The following is an 18,169-nucleotide window of genomic DNA, read 5'->3' as shown; positions in this document are numbered from 1 at the left end:
TATGCCCACCTCCCTTGTTCTCTGTAAAGCGCATTGTGTTGCCTCTGGGTATGAAATGCGCTTTACAAATAAAGCTTTGATTGATTGATTGATTCATGACCATAGGTGAGGATGGGGACGAAGATAGATCGGTAGATCGAGAGCTTTGCCTTTTGGCTCAGCTCTCTTTTCGTCACAACAGTGTGGTAAAGCGACTGCAGAACTGCACAAGCTGCTCCGATTCTCCGGCCAAACTCCCTCTCCATGGTTCCCTCACTCGTGAACAAGACCCCCAGATCAAGGGCGTAGGTTTGGTTTCAACATTGGTAGGGACCATATAACAGTGTAGCCTGCATACACAATTTTTGCTGGGGACGAGAGGTTAAAGCTCTTATATATTCATATATTTATGAAATTGAATAATACTAATACAATGTTGTTAGTCTACTGTATCACATCCTGCCTGCTGCTGCTGCGTCCCTCCACTCTCTCGACTTTTGCTGCTGCTGCGTCCCTCCACACTCTCTCTCTCTCTCTCTCTTGGTTGCTGCTGCGTCCGTCCACTCTCTCTCTCGACTGCTGCTGTTTCATGCATAAAAATGATTTGATTAAAAGTGAGATTTTCATTGGATTTTTAGACTGACATTCAATTCATAAATTGATATATCTGTCCATTGGGGGAGTAAAAAAATACCAGACAGTAGGCAATACCAATTGCGAAATTCCACAATCCTGGATACCCAATTCAATACCCTAGCTGGAAAAAATAAATCCCATGTACTTCAACATACACTACTTTATTTAAAACACCTTCCGCCAATATAGTGAGAGGAAAATTATGAGATTCCAGTTAGCAAGTACTGTATTCGTTAGCTAATAACTAAGAAAACAGGCTACACAGGGACGGGCTATAAAGAAAAACAGACCTGAGCCCTCATAAAAGTAATGTTAATGGCACTAATGGGCTGGCTAACCTCTAGATAACGTTACCGTATGAGTATTCAGTTTCCCCTTTAATTGTAACAAGAACCCCTGTCAGGCTAAAACAATGTATTTATTTTTATATCAAAACTTAAGACTTTAATATCACTGACATTTTTAGCATAAGTTAGTGGGAGTTTAATATAGCGAAAATTAGCATCACGTCTAGCACAGACTGGGTTTTACAAAGCTATAGCTAATAGCCCATTGGCTAGTATTCATTGCGGACACTTACGGTCGTTAGTTGTGAGGACGCCATGATGTCCTATTCAATTAAATCTCTGGTGGGCAGCTAATGTATAATAATGTAATGGCTGCTGCTATCCTAATGTTACAGGATGATAGAAGCCATCTTAACAGTTCGCTAGCTAGCCAGCTTATATCACCGGTTGATAATTTGCCACAATGGAAAGACAAGTGATGTTAGTTTAGGTAACATTAGCTAGCACCAACCTAGCTGGTTTTCAAGTGGCTACTGCCTAACGTTAGCTACTTAGTTTACCAGCAGCTAGCTAACCTAGCTAACGCTAACGTTACTTACAGTTGCAGAGAAAAAGCTCCTGATATCTCTCATCCTCTTCAGAGGGGGAGGCGACATTGTGGTGGATGTATCCTACCTAAATTGCTGTCAGAATCACAACTGTATGGCTTGCTGTCAGCATCTGTCTGTAAGGCTGTTGCTGGTCTTCAGATCAAGCGAAAATTTGAAAAATGCAATGATCTATCTCAGCCAAATGAGCCAATCAAACGTGAGTTTAAAAAATATAAAAATAATACTGGGATGGCACATTCACAGTGGAGGAAAGGGGTAGGCTAACGGTCTAATATCTATAATGCAAAATAATTGGTACGGTCAAGGTTGCTTAAAAGTTGGTAGGGACAATTTGGGCCTCCCAAAATGTTGGTAGGGACATGTCCCGACCGTCCATACGCAAACCTACGCCCTTGCCCCAGATACTTGAACTCCTTCACTTGGGGTAAGGACTCATTTCCTACTCGGAGCGGACAGACCACCGGTTTCCTGCTGAGAGCCATGGCCTCAGACTTAGAAGTGCTGATTCTCATCCCAGCCGCTTCACACTCAGTTGCGAACCTATTCAGAGAGTGCTGGAGGTAGCAGGCAGATGATGCCATCAGGACCACATCATCTGCAAATATCAGCGACGCGATCCCCAGCTCACCGAACTGCAAACCCACCTCCGCATGACTACGCCTCGATATCCTGTCCATGAAAATCACAAACAGGATTGGTGACAAAGTGTAGCCCTGGCTAGGACAACCCCCATCGGAAAGGAAGACGACTTACTGCCGAGGACACGGACACAGCTCTCTCTCTGGGTGTACAGGGATTGGATGGCCCTAAGTACTCCCGCATAACCCTCCACAAGACCTCTTGAGGGACCCTGTTGTAAGCCTTCTACAAGTCCACAAAACACATGTAGACAGGTTGGGCAAACTCCCAAGCCCCCTCCAAGATTCTTGCGAGAGTGAAGAGCTGGTCGGTGGTTCCACGTCGGTCGGTGGTTCGACTATCGGCCGGACCCTGCTTTCCAGCACCTTGGAGTACACTTTCCCTGGGAGGTTGAGTAATGTGATGCCTCTATAATTGGCACACACCCTCTGGTCCCCTTTTTTGAATATTGGGACCACCACCCCAGTCTGCCACTCCTTTGGCACTGACCCGGACTTCCACGCAATTTTAAAGAGGCGTGTCAACCAAGACAGCCCCTCAACACCCAGCGCCTTCAGCATTTCTAGACGGATCTCATCAGTTACAGTACAGTTACAGTATTATAGTGCAGCAAACATTACTTTCAACAGTTAGATGGTCAAACGTAACTATTGTTGTAAATACATTTAAGTTTGTTGAATTAAAACAACTATTTCCGAGACAGATTCATTCAGTGTACAGGTCACTCCAAAACATTATTTACATGTTATAAAAATCCAGTAGAAATTTGAGAATTTCCCTGGACAGTGTCAACTATCCCTATGTTTTGAAGATGTACAGTAGACCTACTATACAACACCAGCAGCAGTGTTTATAAATTGCTTTCCTTAATTCAAAGTAAATCCGGTGAGAGCCAGCTACAAACCATGGCTGGTCATTAGCTGGTCTTGCTGGATTTACCAGGTCTGTCTCGTCAGTCTCACCCTGTCAGTCTTAAAGCTACATGAGATAACTCGGCACTTTGGCAGCCCCTCTGGTCGTGATAAAATCGGCACTGCGTTTTAAGAACCACACTTCCCACAATCCCCCACTCACTCACTAATGATGGGGGGAAAAATGATAAACATGCGTGCGCAGACTGGATTGGAAGATTGTAGCTACTTTCTGGAAGGATGGCTTCAATGCAGATAAATACTAGTCTTCTTTCTTGTATGTAGATTTTGTCTACATATGTAGATACCTACCCATCTACCTACCTACCCATCTACCTACCCATCTACCTACCTACAATACCCATCTACCTACCTACCTACCTATCTACCTACCTATCTACCTACCTACACATCTACCTACCTACCTATCTACCTACCTACCGCTCTACCTACCTACTTACCAACCTACCCTCCTACCTACGCACCTACCTAACCACCTACCTACCTACCTCTCTACCTAACTATCTATCTACTTACCCACCTACCCACCTAACTACCTACCTACCCACCCACCTAGCTACTCACCTACATACCTACCCACCGACCTACCTACCTACCTACCTATCTACCTACCTACCTACCTGTAGCTACCTACCTAACTATTACCTACCCACCTAACCTAGTCTACACCTACCTCCGTACGGCCGAGGACATATTGTGGATGGAACACATGAACATTGTTGACCTCTACATTGGTCTACCACTGATGAACACAAAGATACATCGGTGGAGACTAAGGATAGCTGACCATATCGAACGCCCTGACCTCATCACTTCAAACCTTGTCCTCTGGGAACCCAAGCATGGTAAAGCCACACGTGGTGCTCTGAAGACAACATACGTGGATATGATGAAGAAGGTCATGGAGAGTGGTGGTTTGTCAGATGGAGCTGTGTGAGGATGTTAGGGCTAGCGGAGGAGGACCCAAAAGCAGACTCAAAAGGCTTGGAGGTGAAGCCCGGAGGCGTGTTTATTTTATACGGGTCAGGCAGGATCAGGTCGGAGAGGCAATCGGGGGTCAGGCAGGGACATGGTAGTCAGACAGGCGTGGGTCGGGCAGGAGCGTGGTAGTCAGACAGACGTGGGTCAGGCAGGTTAACTAGGATAAATGAAAACAAAGAACTGTGAGACAGGCTCGAGTAAGGAGTAGGGATTTAGCTGGAGTCGTGTTACCCACTGGGTGGGTCAACGATCTGGCGCAGACTGCTGTGTGGAGCGGCTTCTTAACCTTGTGCTGATTGGCTGATTAGCTGCAGGTGTGGGGCCGCTCGGTGGCAGATTCGGAAGAAGCGCAATCACCGGGATGAACTGCAGGTGCTGGTCGGGGGTGTGCCGTTGCTGATGGGCACGCAGTTCCCACTGCGCCCTCTGGGAGGTGCTAGGGGTCTCATCTTCTGCGCCAAGGTCAGGCTCACACGCAGGGGCAGGGTCAGAGGCAGACACTGGTCCAGAAGCAGGTTCAGAGACAGAGACAGAGACAGAGTCGGGGGAAACGGACCGGCGAGGCAGGCGCGGTGGAGCCGTGACAGAGGAAGTGGCCGTTCCTACAAACACTCCTTCCCAGTGATTGCAAAATTCCCTCCGACGGAGAACCTGCTCCCAGCCGGCTTTAGGTGACTGTGGTGGTTTGACAGATGGAGGAACGTCCGGCTCAGATTGTCCCTTTAGCGCCACCCCACTAGACACCATGGGGGTGGATAAGGCGCTAGCGGGGCTGTCTCCTCTACTGGTCCTGGTGATCGCGAATGGTGATCTGACAGATGGAGCGTTGATAGAAGGGACTGGGTCAGATGGACCTGTGACAGACAGGGCTGTGTCAGGTGTCCTCTTCATCAGAGAGTCCAAGGTGGAAGTGGTCGCCCCTTGACAGACTCCCTCCCACTTCTTACGAATGAGCCTCTGACGCCGAGAGAGCTCCGGATCTCGTCTCCAGTGGGGCTCGGGTGATCGTGGAACTTTTGACTCAGATTGTCCCTTTACCAGCACACAAGTAGACGCCATGGGGGTGGATAAGGCGCTAGCGGGGCTGTCTCCTCTACTGGTCCTGGTCATGGAGAGTGGTGGGGTGACAGAGGGAACTGTGACAGAAGGGACTGGATCAGATGGGGCTTTGTCAGGTGCCCTCTTCATTAGAGAGTCGGAGGTGGAAGTAGGCGCTCTTTGATAGGCTCCTTCCAACTTCTCGCGAAAGAGCTTATGATGCAGAGCGAGCTCAGGACCTCGTCTCCAGTGGACCTCGGGCGATCGTGGAGTGTCTGGCTCAGATTGTCCCTTTGCCAGCACACCACTAGACGCCATGGGGGTGGATAAGGCGCTAGCGGGGCTGTCTCCTCTACTGGTCCTGGTCATGGAGAGTGGTGGGGTGACAAAGGGAACTGTGACAGAAGGGACTGGGTCAGATGGAGCCGTGACAGAGGAAGTGGCCGTTCCTACAAACACTCCTTCCCAGTGATTGCAAAATTCCCTCCGACGGAGAACCTGCTCCCAGCCGGCTTTAGATGACTGTGGTGGTTTGACAGATGGAGGAATGTCCGGCTCAGATTGTCCCTTTAGCGCCACCCCACTAGACGCCATGTGGGTGGATAAGGTGCTAGCGGGGCTGTCTCCTCTACTGGTCCTGGTGATCGCGAATGGTGATCTGACAGATGGAGCGTTGATAGAAGGGGCTGGGTCAGATGGACCTGTGACAGACAGGGCTGTGTTAAATGAACCGGTGACAGACAGTGCCCAGGGCACAGATGGAGCTGTGACAGACGGGGCTGTGTTAAATGAACCGGTGACAGACGGGGCTGTGTTAAATGAACCGGTGACAGACGGGGCTGTGTCAAATGGACCGGAGCACTTGCAACAGAGCCTCTGACAGCGAGGCAGCACCAGACGATCCCAGTCAGCCTCGGCTGAGAGAGGAACGTTCAGCGCAGATTTGCCCTTGTGTTTCGGATAGGGCTCGGCGACGACGGCAGGTGGCACGGGGGCGGAGCCTCTACTCATCTCAGACACCGGGTCTTGTCCACAGCCCCCCGGATCATAGGAGTCAGAACATGAATCTTCTTGTCCTGGACAACCCACACCGTCCAGCTTGGCCCTTTTGAGATAAAATAAAATAAAATGACTTTTGATGATTTCAGTACACTTGTACAATCAAAATGCATCATACCACACATTTTACACATAAACACACATCTCACATATGCATGCACACGTGCACGCACAAACACATACACACACACACATACACACACACACACACACACATGGTTGAATACACTGAAAAAAACATTATGAACTTACCTATAAATGACTTCAAGGTCTTCATCCTATTTATAAAGGAAATACAAGATGGATGTTGAGGTCATTAAGGCTTCACAAAGACAGAGCAGCTTCTGTATTTGTTTGAATTGTATGATTAAAGTACAATGAAACTTTGATTACCAACCTTAATGATTCGTTGGCGATTTCTCCATTGATATAATAGCCAAAACACATTCAGGATCACAGAGAGAGCAATCAAAACTCCCGAGTCTGTCACCTCAAGTTCCAGGATCGGGGTCTGAAAGGGCGTCGCCGCAGGACCTTGTCCATACGGCGCCCTCTCTCGGGTTCTAAAAATATGATTTATTGCACTAGCGAACATATTATTATTATAATAGTAGCATCTTTAGCAACATGTTCTTTTCATGGCAAACACCACACTGAAGCTTGTCCACTTGTTACAGCAGGATATATACCTTGCCGCTGTGACGTGTACATGTTACGCCGTAGTGCCCGTGATGTCACAGACCGGATAGAACACTGTGATTGGACGGCTAGTCCAGATATGTACCTTGCCGCTGTGACGTGTACATGTTACGCCGTAGTGCCCGTGATGTCACAGACCGGATAGGACACCGTGACTTGACGGCTAGTCCAGGCGGCCAACTAATTGAAATAAATGTATGGCTAGATTTAAATAGATTTAAGCTATTTTCTTTTTGCTTAAGACCCAACGATACCCCTTATTTAATACACTCCGACATTTAGAATTAAATAGGAGCGCTAAAAGGCTGGTCGGATAACAACCGATAGTATAGTGTCACTCAGCGCTGCAGTCGTTAATTGTCCACGTTTTCGATAGAGATGGATAGGCATTATTGGCGATATGAAATAAGGGTAATCGCTCTCTATGAATCATTAATATTCAAGGGCGTGTTGTTATTTTGAAGACTACTCGTATTAGGATTTGAAAGGAGCCCACGACAGAGGCGCGCTGCGCTCCTGACCCCCGAGTGCACAGCCCATGATCCCATGAGAGAGAGCGGTGTCGTGTGGCCGATTAAAGCCCCCCGGGTCTTGTTATTCTATTCATAAAGTAGCCTACTTTGAGACACAACCTCAAAGTGCTGACGAAACGGCTACTTGTCTTGCTCCGTTAACATTAGGCCTACCTCAGTCCCTGAATAGCCGCGAACCCAACCAAAACATAGTTTTGATGAAGACCGTTTGGAGACCAGTGCTATGGGTAGCCTACATCTACAGACTGACCGCACCTCATATAAATTAGGTCAATGTACCTTTAATGTACTCTGCTATTCCGTGTTCCCGTCATCCACCCTGCTCTGCCGGAGGGCAGAGCGCCCCCCCTCGGCCCAAACACGCTGGTTCACCAGTCTAGTCCATAGCCACAGGCCGAGACATTATTTGGAAAACGAGAAGCTAGCCAGCTAAGCTACATTTTGCCCGGGTAAGAAAGACATCCTTAATTTACTTTTAAGTTGTTGACTAGTTAATGAAGAACTCGCACAGATGTTTGTTGACTAACGTTAGCTAGCTAGTTTGGCTACCTAACGTATCTAAGCTCTTGCTCAACAATAGCTACATTCTGCATAGGCTACTTTAGCTAGCTGGTTAGCCTCTTTATTACTTCCGCCTATTATAGTTAACGTTATAGTTTGCTTCAGTCGCTTGATTACCTTACTAACAACAACGTTACGCTAGCAGTACGCTAGCTAACAACAACACTGATACGATGGACGTATACTAGAGTAAGACAAAGATGAACTTTCTGACATGTTAGGTAGCTCGATGCTCAGTTTACCTCTATCTGACGGTAGCTGGCTTACTAGCTAGCGAGTTAACCAACAATCTTTGGCTGTTTCAGCTAGCTTGCTAGCTACATCAACTGATTTTAACTAGGCCACCCAGCCAACATTACCTAATACAACAATAAAGTGACCCCATGTGCAAGTTAAATCTAACAACCCTTGCATTGGCTTGGTTCGAGCAGGTGTGGTTAACTTGATCAAGATGATGATGTAGCCTAGCTGTCAGCTAATGGGTGTTCTCACCGTAGGTAAACCATAGTGACAGATGTGATGTGCCTGAGAGTAACTTATCTTGGTTAATAATAATAATAATAATAGCCACCCCTTTATTCATGACCCCCCTCCTCTCTCTATTCCCTCTCTCTCAGCCATGGCTGCAATTCGTAAAAAGCTGGTGATAGTGGGTGACGGAGCCTGTGGAAAGACGTGTCTGCTCATAGTGTTCAGTAAAGACCAGTTCCCAGAGGTCTACGTGCCCACTGTCTTCGAGAACTACGTCGCTGACATCGAAGTTGACAGCAAACAGGTGAAAAACAACCTCAACCTTTCTTCCAGTTGCTGTTGTCTTGTCTGTTGCTGAGTCACTGTTGTAGAATTAGGCCTGATGCACTGAAGTTATGGGCACTCTGGGGTCTGTTTCATGTTGTGGACTGTTGTTCTGTGTGAAATGTTTTGACAGGTTGAGTTGGCACTATGGGATACAGCTGGGCAGGAGGACTACGACAGGCTCCGCCCACTCTCCTACCCCGACACCGATGTCATCCTCATGTGCTTCTCTATCGATAGTCCTGACAGTCTGGGTGAGTGTATGCACTAACACACACACACACAACACACACAAACACAAACTCACATCCACACTGACCCTGATTTCTCCCTCCCTCTTTTTAGAGAACATCCCAGAGAAATGGACTCCAGAGGTCAAACACTTCTGCCCCAACGTTCCCATAATCCTTGTGGGCAACAAGAAGGACCTGCGCAATGATGATCACACTCGTAGGGAGCTTGCCAAGATGAAGCAGGTACGTCTGCAACACACACACACACACACATACACACACACACATATACATACACTCCCTCTCCGACTCCCTACCTCCCTCTCACCCGCTCATTCATCTAAATCTCAAATCACTCATCTAATGGCAGCCTTACACCAACCGACTTCTCACCCGATTTCACTGTCGCAGACAAATTTCCAATGTTGGAATAAAATCATGAGAGGTTTGCTAGTCATAGCGCGCTCCCGTCATCTCCAACCGTGTGTGTGTGTGTGTGTGTGTGTGTGTGTGTGTGTGTGTGTGTGTGTGTGTGTGTGTGTGTGTGCGCGCGCGTGCGTGTGCGCGTGTGTGTGTCCTGACTGACTGCCAGGAGCCTGTGAAGCCAGAGGAGGCCCGCGACATGGCCAACCGTATCGGAGCCTTTGGATACATGGAGTGCTCTGCGAAAACTAAGGATGGCGTGAGGGAAGTGTTTGAGATGGCCACCAGGGCGGCACTACAGGCCCGGCGGGGCAAGAAGAACAGTAAATGTCTTTTACTGTGAGCGGAGGCCAGCAAGGACAGCTTCCCACAAGGAGGGCAGGGGGCTGGACAGGGAATAAGCAGCTAGGTCTACTCCTCCTCTGCCCCTCGCATAAAGACTGTGCTCACCTCCAGTTTTTACTAAAGGTGTAATGCTTTTAATTTTTGGTCTTAAGCAAGTTAAATAGTCAGTTTTGTCAGTATTCAATTATGAGTTTATGGAAAAAAATGTTTTTCTTTTTTGTACTTTAACATAAGTAAATTTGCCATATCAGCCCTAGTTGTAACCTGAATGGTCAACCCAGGGACCTATCGTGTGATACCTGCCAATTACAGGAAGTGCTTGAACCCCGCCCACTGACCTGTGGAACGTTTCCACAGCCAATCAGGGTGGGGTGCCCATACACTGTGACCCACAGTTGATTGGTTGTTTTGATGGAATGGTTATTATGCACATGACATCACAGTGAATGGGCTTCATCTGAAACACCGTGCGCATGTGTTCCCATGTGCAGACATGGATGAGACTGGAAACTCAGTTTGTTAAAACGCAAAAGGAAACTTGGTATCTTTGTGTAATAAATAACTTTGTAAGAATCTTGAGACGGTGGTTTAATATCAGCTTTAAATGGCTCTTTTGTACCTTGTGAAAATAATTCAACTACTGTAATTCTATTTTTAATAGTTAACAGTATAAGGTTGCACGCTATTTGCCCCAGTCATGTTTTTATATACAATAAATACCAACGTTTTGTCACTCACTCACTTTTGGTACCCTGACAAGGGCACCGAGTGATGAAAAGGTATCTGGAGCAAATAGTGTTCAACTTCCCTTCTCTTTTTATATTTTGGATGACCGCCTCCTGTCGGTCAGGACCTCATCTAACCTTTGGGTGTTCCTCCATCTTCCTTATCAATTTTTACCAGTGATCAGTACAAAAAGGTTTTTATTTGATTTCAAGTTACAAAACGGATACATTCAAATGGTGACGTACACATTATTTAACATCCCTTCACGTAGCAGTTGTGTCTTTGGTATCATCAGATTATTCTAAGCAATACTCAACCTGGACAAATGTATTTCACATCTTGTCACACAAACGTTTATTTCACTTTGTGGATTGAGGTGCGATCAAATACCTGGATGCAGTACAGTAGGAGAGCTCATTAAGGACAAGGTGACCAGATGATGCAGTACAGTAGGAGAGCTCATTAAGGACAAGGTGACCAGATGATGAAGTCAGAATCTCATTAAGTGCAACGTGAGGATGGCAGGCAGCGAGGGAACGCTGAGGCTCTCCAGGGTTCACTGGTGCTTCTTGGCCGGGACGCCAGAGCGTACGATGAGCACGGGGACCAGAGCCGCTGCAGCCAGGGCCACGGCCACCAGGGGGCGGTAGAAGAGCCAGGCGGCAGAGATGGTGAGGAGGGACAGGGAGCAGGACACACACAGGGAAAACAGCTTCAGCCCCAGAGCCACCAGCTCTCTCAGGAGAGGGACCCAATCCACTGTGGAAGATGAGTACAGTATAAAGAAGAGTACGGTATAAAGATGAGTACAGTCATTGTAAAGATGAGCACAGTATAAATATGAATACAGTGTAAAGATAAGTACGGTGTAAAGATGAGTACAGTGTAAAGATGAGTACAGTGTAAAGAACAGATGCTGATGGTGATTTGAGAGGTGTGTTCTTTTAGCACGGTGAATGAGATACCTGTATCAACATTATCATGTCCAATAGCTACATAAAGTGTGTAGTCAAGATATTGTGTGAGTGTAGTCAGGATACTGTGTGTGTGTGTGTGTGTGTGTGTGTGTGAGTGTGAGAGAGAGAGAGAGAGAGAGTGTGTGTGTGTGTGTGAGAGAGAGTGGTTGTGTGTTGGGCAGGTTACTGAAAATTAGTAACTAGTTACAATTACTATTAGTAGTAGTTACTTTACTGATTACTGCATATAGAAAGTAACTAGGTACTGGGAAAGTAGCTTTTGCGTTACTTTTCAGTTATTAATGCACACGCGATAGTATATTATTATTATTATTATTATGTGTAGCCTTATGCTTAACAAAGGGTACACAGCTTTCAACTGGTTAACAATAACTCCTAGTTACCTACTTATCTCTGGCCAGTGACCTCAAACCTTCCTCCCCTTCAAACCATGTAGGCCATGTAGGAGAGGCTTCTCAAACTTCTGATCTGATAGACTACCGTATACAGTATGTTAACAAAAGTCTTTTTTAAATATTTCGACTGGGATTTTTTATGGGGGAAATGAACACGTAGGTAAAAACTACAGTTTTTAAGCTTAATGTTGATGTATAGGCCTAGAAGATGATATAGAGCAGTCAGCTCTCAGCCAGCTGCATGCTGTAGGCTACGCAGGCCAATACAGAATATAGTCACTGATCACTTTTCAATAATGTGTTATTAGCCTAAGTAGCCTATGTTGCAAAAGGAATGGGCATTTTTTAACTTGATATGAATCGATAACTGACGCAGCTTCTAGGTAACGTGTCTGTTCGTAGCATAAGATTCAGAGAAATCAGGAGTAGGCTAGTTTCGGCTATTTTGCTGCCGGCAACACAGCTGTTTAAGATCAGAATTGATTGCATTTGCAACTTTTCCCGAATAATAACGAGGAACGAGGGTAGGAAAAATTACATCGCAGTTGTGCTTTCCTGAATAACTGATGCACACCTTATTGGCATCTACACATTGATTACACTTTACCAGTATTTTGTCCTTGATCTCGAGGAGGGAAAAATAATGTCTGTATTTCCTTGACAGAGAGCTCACGTTGTCAGAACCATAGACAGAACTGTCAGACGTGTAGGCTGAGGATTGTTGATGCATGCGCACGGGCATGTCAATAACTGTAACTGCGTTATTTTAATTCGAAAAGTAATTTGTTACATTACTAGTTACTGCCAGAAGTAGTGGCGTTACTCCCAACACTGGTGGTGTGTGTGTGTATATATATGTGTGTGTGTGTGTGTGTGTGTGTGTGTATGTATATGTGTGTGTGTGTGTATATATATATATATATATATATATATATATGTGTGTGTGCGCGTGCGCGTGTGTGTGTATATATATGTGTGTGTGTGTGTGTGTATATATGTGTGTGTGTGTATATGTGTGTGTGTACATGTGTGCGTGTGTGTGTGTGTTACCCAGTGTGTGGACGATGCGGGTGGTCAGACTGATGCCCAGGAACATGAGAGCCCAGCCTCCGGCCCGGAGAGCCCAGGTCAGCATGGTGTTGTGCTGGTGCTCCTTCTCAAACACCTCCTACAGTACAGTAGAGTAGCATACATATTTATTTATTCAGACAGACAGACAGACAGATAGATAGATAAAGCCACATCCAATAACTAACCACAATACAGCTGCTCCTCACAGCAACAGAAAACAACCAATGGTAACAGCCACCGACCTGAGCGGAGAGTTCCTCCAGGTAGAGGAGCTCCAGACTGTCTCCTACCCGGGTCTTAAAGGCCACCAGGTTCTCTCCCCTCTGCATGGCCACCACACTGACCTGAGGGGACGTCAGGTGCTCAGCTAAACGCTTTCTAACAACAACAGTTGACTAACAGCTGACCACGAGAACCACTTGGCAACCAGACAGAGACACTGTATTTTTTGTTTGCTATTCTTGCACTTTGCCTTCAGCACGAGATTATGCTCAGTTTTAGAAAGGAGATGCCCTTGTGAGTTCTGGCAAATAGTAGTACAGTGGCTTTTCCTAGATTAAATGCAATTATTGTAAGTCACTTTGGATAAAAGCGTCAGCTACTGTAAATTACTTTGATGTAATGTGACGTGATGGACCTGGTGCTTACGGTTTGGGCTGGTCCCGGGTAGGTTCCCTCCCCGCTCAGCCCTGCGTAGGAGAAGCTCACGCGCACGTCCCCCACCTGCTCCCAGCAGACATGAGGAGGCGGGGAAAGATTTAGACACCTCAGTTATGTGTAAATACGCCTTCAGTAGGTGTGAATGGTCCTTGGCAGGTCATTGTTGGGGTGGAAAGAATACGTGTCTCTGTTTGAGTTGTGTGTGAAACTCACCTCGGGTCGGCGAGGGTTCTGGGTGTGGTAGAAATAGTCTTCGTCAATAGTGAGAAAGGAGTGAGTGTCAGGAAGAGGAAGGCCTTTGAGACTCAAGGTCTGGAAGTTCTCAATCTGCTCCACCAATCCTATTGAAGAATGAATCAATCGACCGATGAATCAGAATTAATTTGACCAAATCCTCCCAGCAGGCTGCAGCCAGGGTGAGGTGGAAGATGGGCGGGTGTGTCACCATGTGAATGTGTGTTTGGTTGGTTACAGCACCTTTAGAGAGGGAGAAGGGCCCCAGCCGGACGTCAGGGGCCACCACCGTCACGCTCTCCACCGCCATGGCACTACGCCAAGACAGACAACATCAGGGGTGCGTTCACCAGAGTACGAAAACACTATTCACACCAGTGGATGAAAATAACGCAGGTCGGACAAGGTGTGGGAAGCTTGACCGGATAAATGTGTACCTTGGGTTGATATGACCGATTTCCTTATCAAAATTCCTGCTGTTAATAAGCTCCGACTTCCATTCCGTATCTGAAGAGAAGGAACAAACGAGGGTGGAAACGATGACTTCCTGTCCAAGAACTTGGTTTTGACTATTATTACGCTATTTCATCGTCTTATAAAGTGTTAGCTACTGTATATGGGTAGCTTACAGTAAATGTGGTTGACCAGTGCGTCTAGAGGACTCACTGTACGTGTATGTGGTCTCCGTCTTCGTCTCGCCGTCCTCCACGATGTCCCTGTGACGAGTGATTGAGAAGAAACAAACAAACAAACGCGATCAGTCGTTCAAACGCAAACCGGCCTTGGAAGGTGTGGACGGGTGATCGATGAACTGCTGAGTGACTCGGTCCTTCCTGAGGAGAAGACACTGAACACACGTGTCATCGTCGCTCTCCAAACACTAGAGAGCTGTGTTAAGTCGACGGTCTCTGCATTGTTTCCAGGGGCCCCGGCTGGACCTGGCCCTGCCCTCTAAAGGCTCTCTGACAGGACTCACTTGCTGTCGTGGTACTCCACCCACTGGTACATCTCCACCTGTCTCTTCAGCTTCACCGCCTGAACCGCCACGCGGTAGTTTGGGTCGTGGAGGGGCTGTAGGAGGGCAGGGGTGTCAGTTAGGAGGAGGACACGTCAGAGACACCATTAACCTTCAGAGCGGAGTGAGTGACAATTCACTTGTAGATGTATGAATGGAAGAGAGAAACGGTTCTTATTGAGTGATGGGGCTGGTGAAAGGCATGATGGGAGACGCGGTTTACCTGAGAGGTGCGTAGTGGAGCGGACAAGTGGACTAAGTGGTTGTTGTTGTGGTCAGCCGGGCTGGAGTCAGGATGGAGGGAGACCACCAGGGAGAGACCCTCGTCGAGGGAGGAGGCTGTTCGCAGGGCCCTTCCCTGAAGGAAGAAAACAACTGTTATTGTGATGTGACTATCCTGCATAAATACACATATACTGTAAAGCACAGACAACATGAATTTCTATCATAATGCACTTCTTACTTTCAAGTCCATGAACATGGACATCATTCACACTCTTGCAAAAACTGTTTCTTCACCTCATTGGTGAAGAGGACGTAGAAGGAGAGGACGAACACGGCGACGCCGACCACCATCCCCCCCGCCGTGTCGCTCAGGCGCTCCAGGAAGCCCGGCTCGGCGCGGCTGGTCTTGCGCGTGTGCCGGTCATGTTCCTCCCCGGGGAACTGGGAAACACGGACAGCAAGAGGCTGGTTCAGCACATTCAGTTCCAACAGTTACGTTCAGTCTGAGTATCCAACCATAGCAACAACATTAGCCCACAGCTGGTCATGATAACATTCCAGAACAGAACACTGACAGTGTGGCAAAGTAATAGCGAGTATAATGGTATAAATAGGCCTGTGGTTTAAGTCACGCTGCATTGTGTGCACAGCACACAACACAGCGTGCAAAACTGCAAACACAAATGCATTCCAATGACATGTTCTCATGCACTTTCCACAACAGATTACTGAGCAATCGTCAATACATTTACATTTAGTAATTTAGCAGACGCGTATCCAAAGTGACTTAAGCTACAATACATTTTGTCAGTAAAGTATTCTATAAGAACAAGTGACACCAGTACAGTAGTGACGAGGCTACACTTTGAATAGTCACACTCTAGCCTGGCTTTAGTGACGATGACTGCGATGTAGCCTACTGTCGGTTGGTCCCTAGACAAATGCACTTAAACGCATCTACTAAATGACTAACATGTACATGTATAAAATATAAACGTAAAACACATTGGTGCTGATTAAATCAGCCACACCTATTCGCAAGTTAACTGTATGCATTTATATAACAGACAAAAGAGTCAATCTCTTATTAGTTAATAAAAGCGCCTACTGGTGTCGACATGATCTCTTCCTAGTTGTAGAGTTGTGTGAGATGGGTTCCACGGCCAAAAGTCGAGTTGGCAGCAAACGTGTGAAGAAGACCGAAGAGCTTTGCTGTGATCGCGTAGCATTCACTCTCTCTGTAATGTAGACGGGCTAAGCAAACAGTGCCTTCTCTGGTTAACTCAAATGACTGACAGACACTTCAAATTGAAGCAAAGAGCAACGTATTATCGCCCTTGATATACGTCGCTAGAAAAGCGTCAGAAAACGTCAATACGCACTGTGCCCTCCTATGCATGCTGGGAAGTGTAGTTAATTGAGATGCATACTACTACAGCAGTGCATCTTCCTTTCTCTGGACTTCAAACCCCTCCCATAATGTTTACGGCCCCCCCCCCCTCCCCCTAAACACACACATGCACGCACGCACACACACACACACATACATACAGTCACACACATGCACAGTCACACATGCACACACACACTTCTAAACTACAAATGATACAGAACGCTGCAGGACGAGTCCTCACTAAGACTAGACGCAGGGAACACATCACACCAGCCTTAAAATCACTACACTGGTTACCTGTCAGTTTCAGAAAATGTACTAGTCTTTAAATCTCTCCACAGTCACACATGTGAATACATTTTAGACATGCTTGTTAGTTACATTCCCAGTACATCCCTCAAATCCTCAGGTACTGAACTCCTAACAGTTCCAAAAGCCAGGACCAAGAGACACAGAGAGACAGCCTCCAGCATGCTATAGCTGCTATACAGTTTACTCAATATTTTCCACGAGCATGTCTGCTAAGTGCTTACTGTGTTTTATTATGAGATACGTATATATATCCTATTGTGGACTACAGATATAGCTAACACATAATGGCCTGCCATGTAGGCAACATCTCTGTAACTATTTATCTACTCCACTGATAGTCATGTCTCTCTTGTGAAGTATTTAGCCCATGTTTAATGCTCTGTAAATATTCTTAGCCAATAGACTTGAGCTTGCTCAATTGTCTCGTTGAAAAAGGTCAGGGAAGCATTTTTACAGGTCTCCTATATTGAATCAAATGGGTGAACTATTTTTTTTTGCTTCCCTATGGAAAGTTAGGGGTAGGATCTCTATGTACATCGTCCTTTCTCCTCTGTAAAGCGCACTGTGTTGCCTGTGTATGAAATGCGCTATACAAATAAAGTTTGATTTCATTTGATCTGATCTGACATACTGTACACACACAGTCACACACGCACAAACGCAGAGTCATACACGCAAGCACACATACAGTCAAACACACACACACACAAGCACAAATGCAAACACACACAAGCACAGGCACACATGCAAACACACACACTTTCACACACACACACACACACACACACACACAAATCTGATCACTTGCGTTAGAGAGGATTATCACATGGGGAGAGTATAGAGCTGTCTGTGACTCTCTCTCACACACACACACACACACACACACACACACACACACACACACACACACACACACACACTGCTGAGTCTGTGACGGAGTTCTGTTGCTCAGCAGGGCCAGAGGAGAGGGACGAGGGCTTGGAGGAGAGGGACGAGGGCTTGGAGGAGAGGGACGAGGGCTTGGAGGAGAGCCGGCCGGCATGGCAGAGTTTGATATCATCATTCTAGGTACCGGACTGAAGGTAAGACAATCTCATGGTTTTCCAAAACCATATGACGTTTATTAACCATAGGACATGTTTATTAACCATACGACATGCATAATAACCATATGACATGTTTAATAACCATATGACATGTTTAATAACCATACGACATGTTTAATAACCATACGACATGTTTAATAACCATATCACATGTTTAATAACCATATCACATGTTTAATAACCATATAACATGTTTAATAACCATATGACATGTTTAATAGCCATATAACATGTTTAATAACCATATGACATGTTTAATAACCATATGACATGTTTAATAACCATATGACATGTTTAATAACCA

General features: G+C 46.3%; 3 protein-coding genes across 3 annotated transcripts in view; 2 read left to right on the top strand and 1 right to left on the bottom strand.

Moving 5' to 3' along the window:
* Positions 1-7,749: 7,749 nt before the first annotated feature.
* LOC311314764 (transforming protein RhoA) lies at positions 7,750-10,288 on the top strand. Its single transcript, XM_084445249.1, has 5 exons — positions 7,750-7,843; positions 8,573-8,730; positions 8,884-9,004; positions 9,096-9,226; positions 9,576-10,288. Exons 2-5 carry the CDS (start codon positions 8,575-8,577, stop codon positions 9,747-9,749), a joined length of 582 nt encoding a protein of 193 aa, XP_084301375.1. The 5' UTR covers positions 7,750-7,843; positions 8,573-8,574; the 3' UTR covers positions 9,750-10,288.
* A 393-nt stretch (positions 10,289-10,681) lies between these two features.
* On the bottom strand, positions 10,682-16,329 carry tmem43 (transmembrane protein 43). Its single transcript, XM_084445274.1, has 12 exons — positions 16,163-16,329; positions 15,349-15,495; positions 15,053-15,187; positions 14,791-14,885; positions 14,481-14,530; positions 14,252-14,321; positions 14,058-14,128; positions 13,794-13,921; positions 13,569-13,643; positions 13,163-13,264; positions 12,900-13,017; positions 10,682-11,236 (listed from the first exon to the last, which is right to left on the bottom strand). The coding sequence occupies exons 1-12, from the start codon at positions 16,172-16,174 to the stop codon at positions 11,034-11,036; spliced, it is 1,206 nt and encodes a 401-aa protein (XP_084301400.1). The 5' UTR covers positions 16,175-16,329; the 3' UTR covers positions 10,682-11,033.
* A 1,470-nt stretch (positions 16,330-17,799) lies between these two features.
* Positions 17,800-18,169, top strand: part of LOC311315406 (rab GDP dissociation inhibitor beta) — a gene marked incomplete at both ends in the record, with an annotated part of 5,330 nt that continues 4,960 nt past the window's right edge. Inside the window, one exon of the mRNA XM_084446075.1 lies at positions 17,800-17,841. Coding sequence (XP_084302201.1) covers positions 17,800-17,841 — 42 coding nt within the window. The remainder of the gene's footprint in view (positions 17,842-18,169) is intronic.

The sequence above is a fragment of the Borostomias antarcticus genome, assembly GCF_949987555.1.
Source record: "Borostomias antarcticus genome assembly, chromosome: 11".
NCBI classification, from domain to species: Eukaryota; Metazoa; Chordata; class Actinopteri; order Stomiiformes; family Stomiidae; genus Borostomias; species Borostomias antarcticus.
This window is presented reverse-complemented; position numbering and strand designations above follow the sequence as displayed.

Excerpts from the sequence above, each read along its gene's own strand:
- LOC311314764 (XM_084445249.1), top strand. The coding sequence starts at position 8,575 with ATGGCTGCAATTCGTAAAAAGCTGGTGATAGTGGGTGACGGAGCCTGT. Across the intron at positions 8,731-8,883 it reads TCGAAGTTGACAGCAAACAG|GTTGAGTTGGCACTATGGGA; the intron begins GTGAAAAACAAC and ends ATGTTTTGACAG. Across the intron at positions 9,005-9,095 it reads CGATAGTCCTGACAGTCTGG|AGAACATCCCAGAGAAATGG; the intron begins GTGAGTGTATGC and ends CCCTCTTTTTAG.
- tmem43 (XM_084445274.1), bottom strand. Across the intron at positions 14,322-14,480 it reads GGAGACCACATACACGTACA|ATACGGAATGGAAGTCGGAG; the intron begins GTGAGTCCTCTA and ends CCTTCTCTTCAG. Across the intron at positions 13,018-13,162 it reads TGGAGGAACTCTCCGCTCAG|GAGGTGTTTGAGAAGGAGCA; the intron begins GTCGGTGGCTGT and ends ACTGTACTGTAG.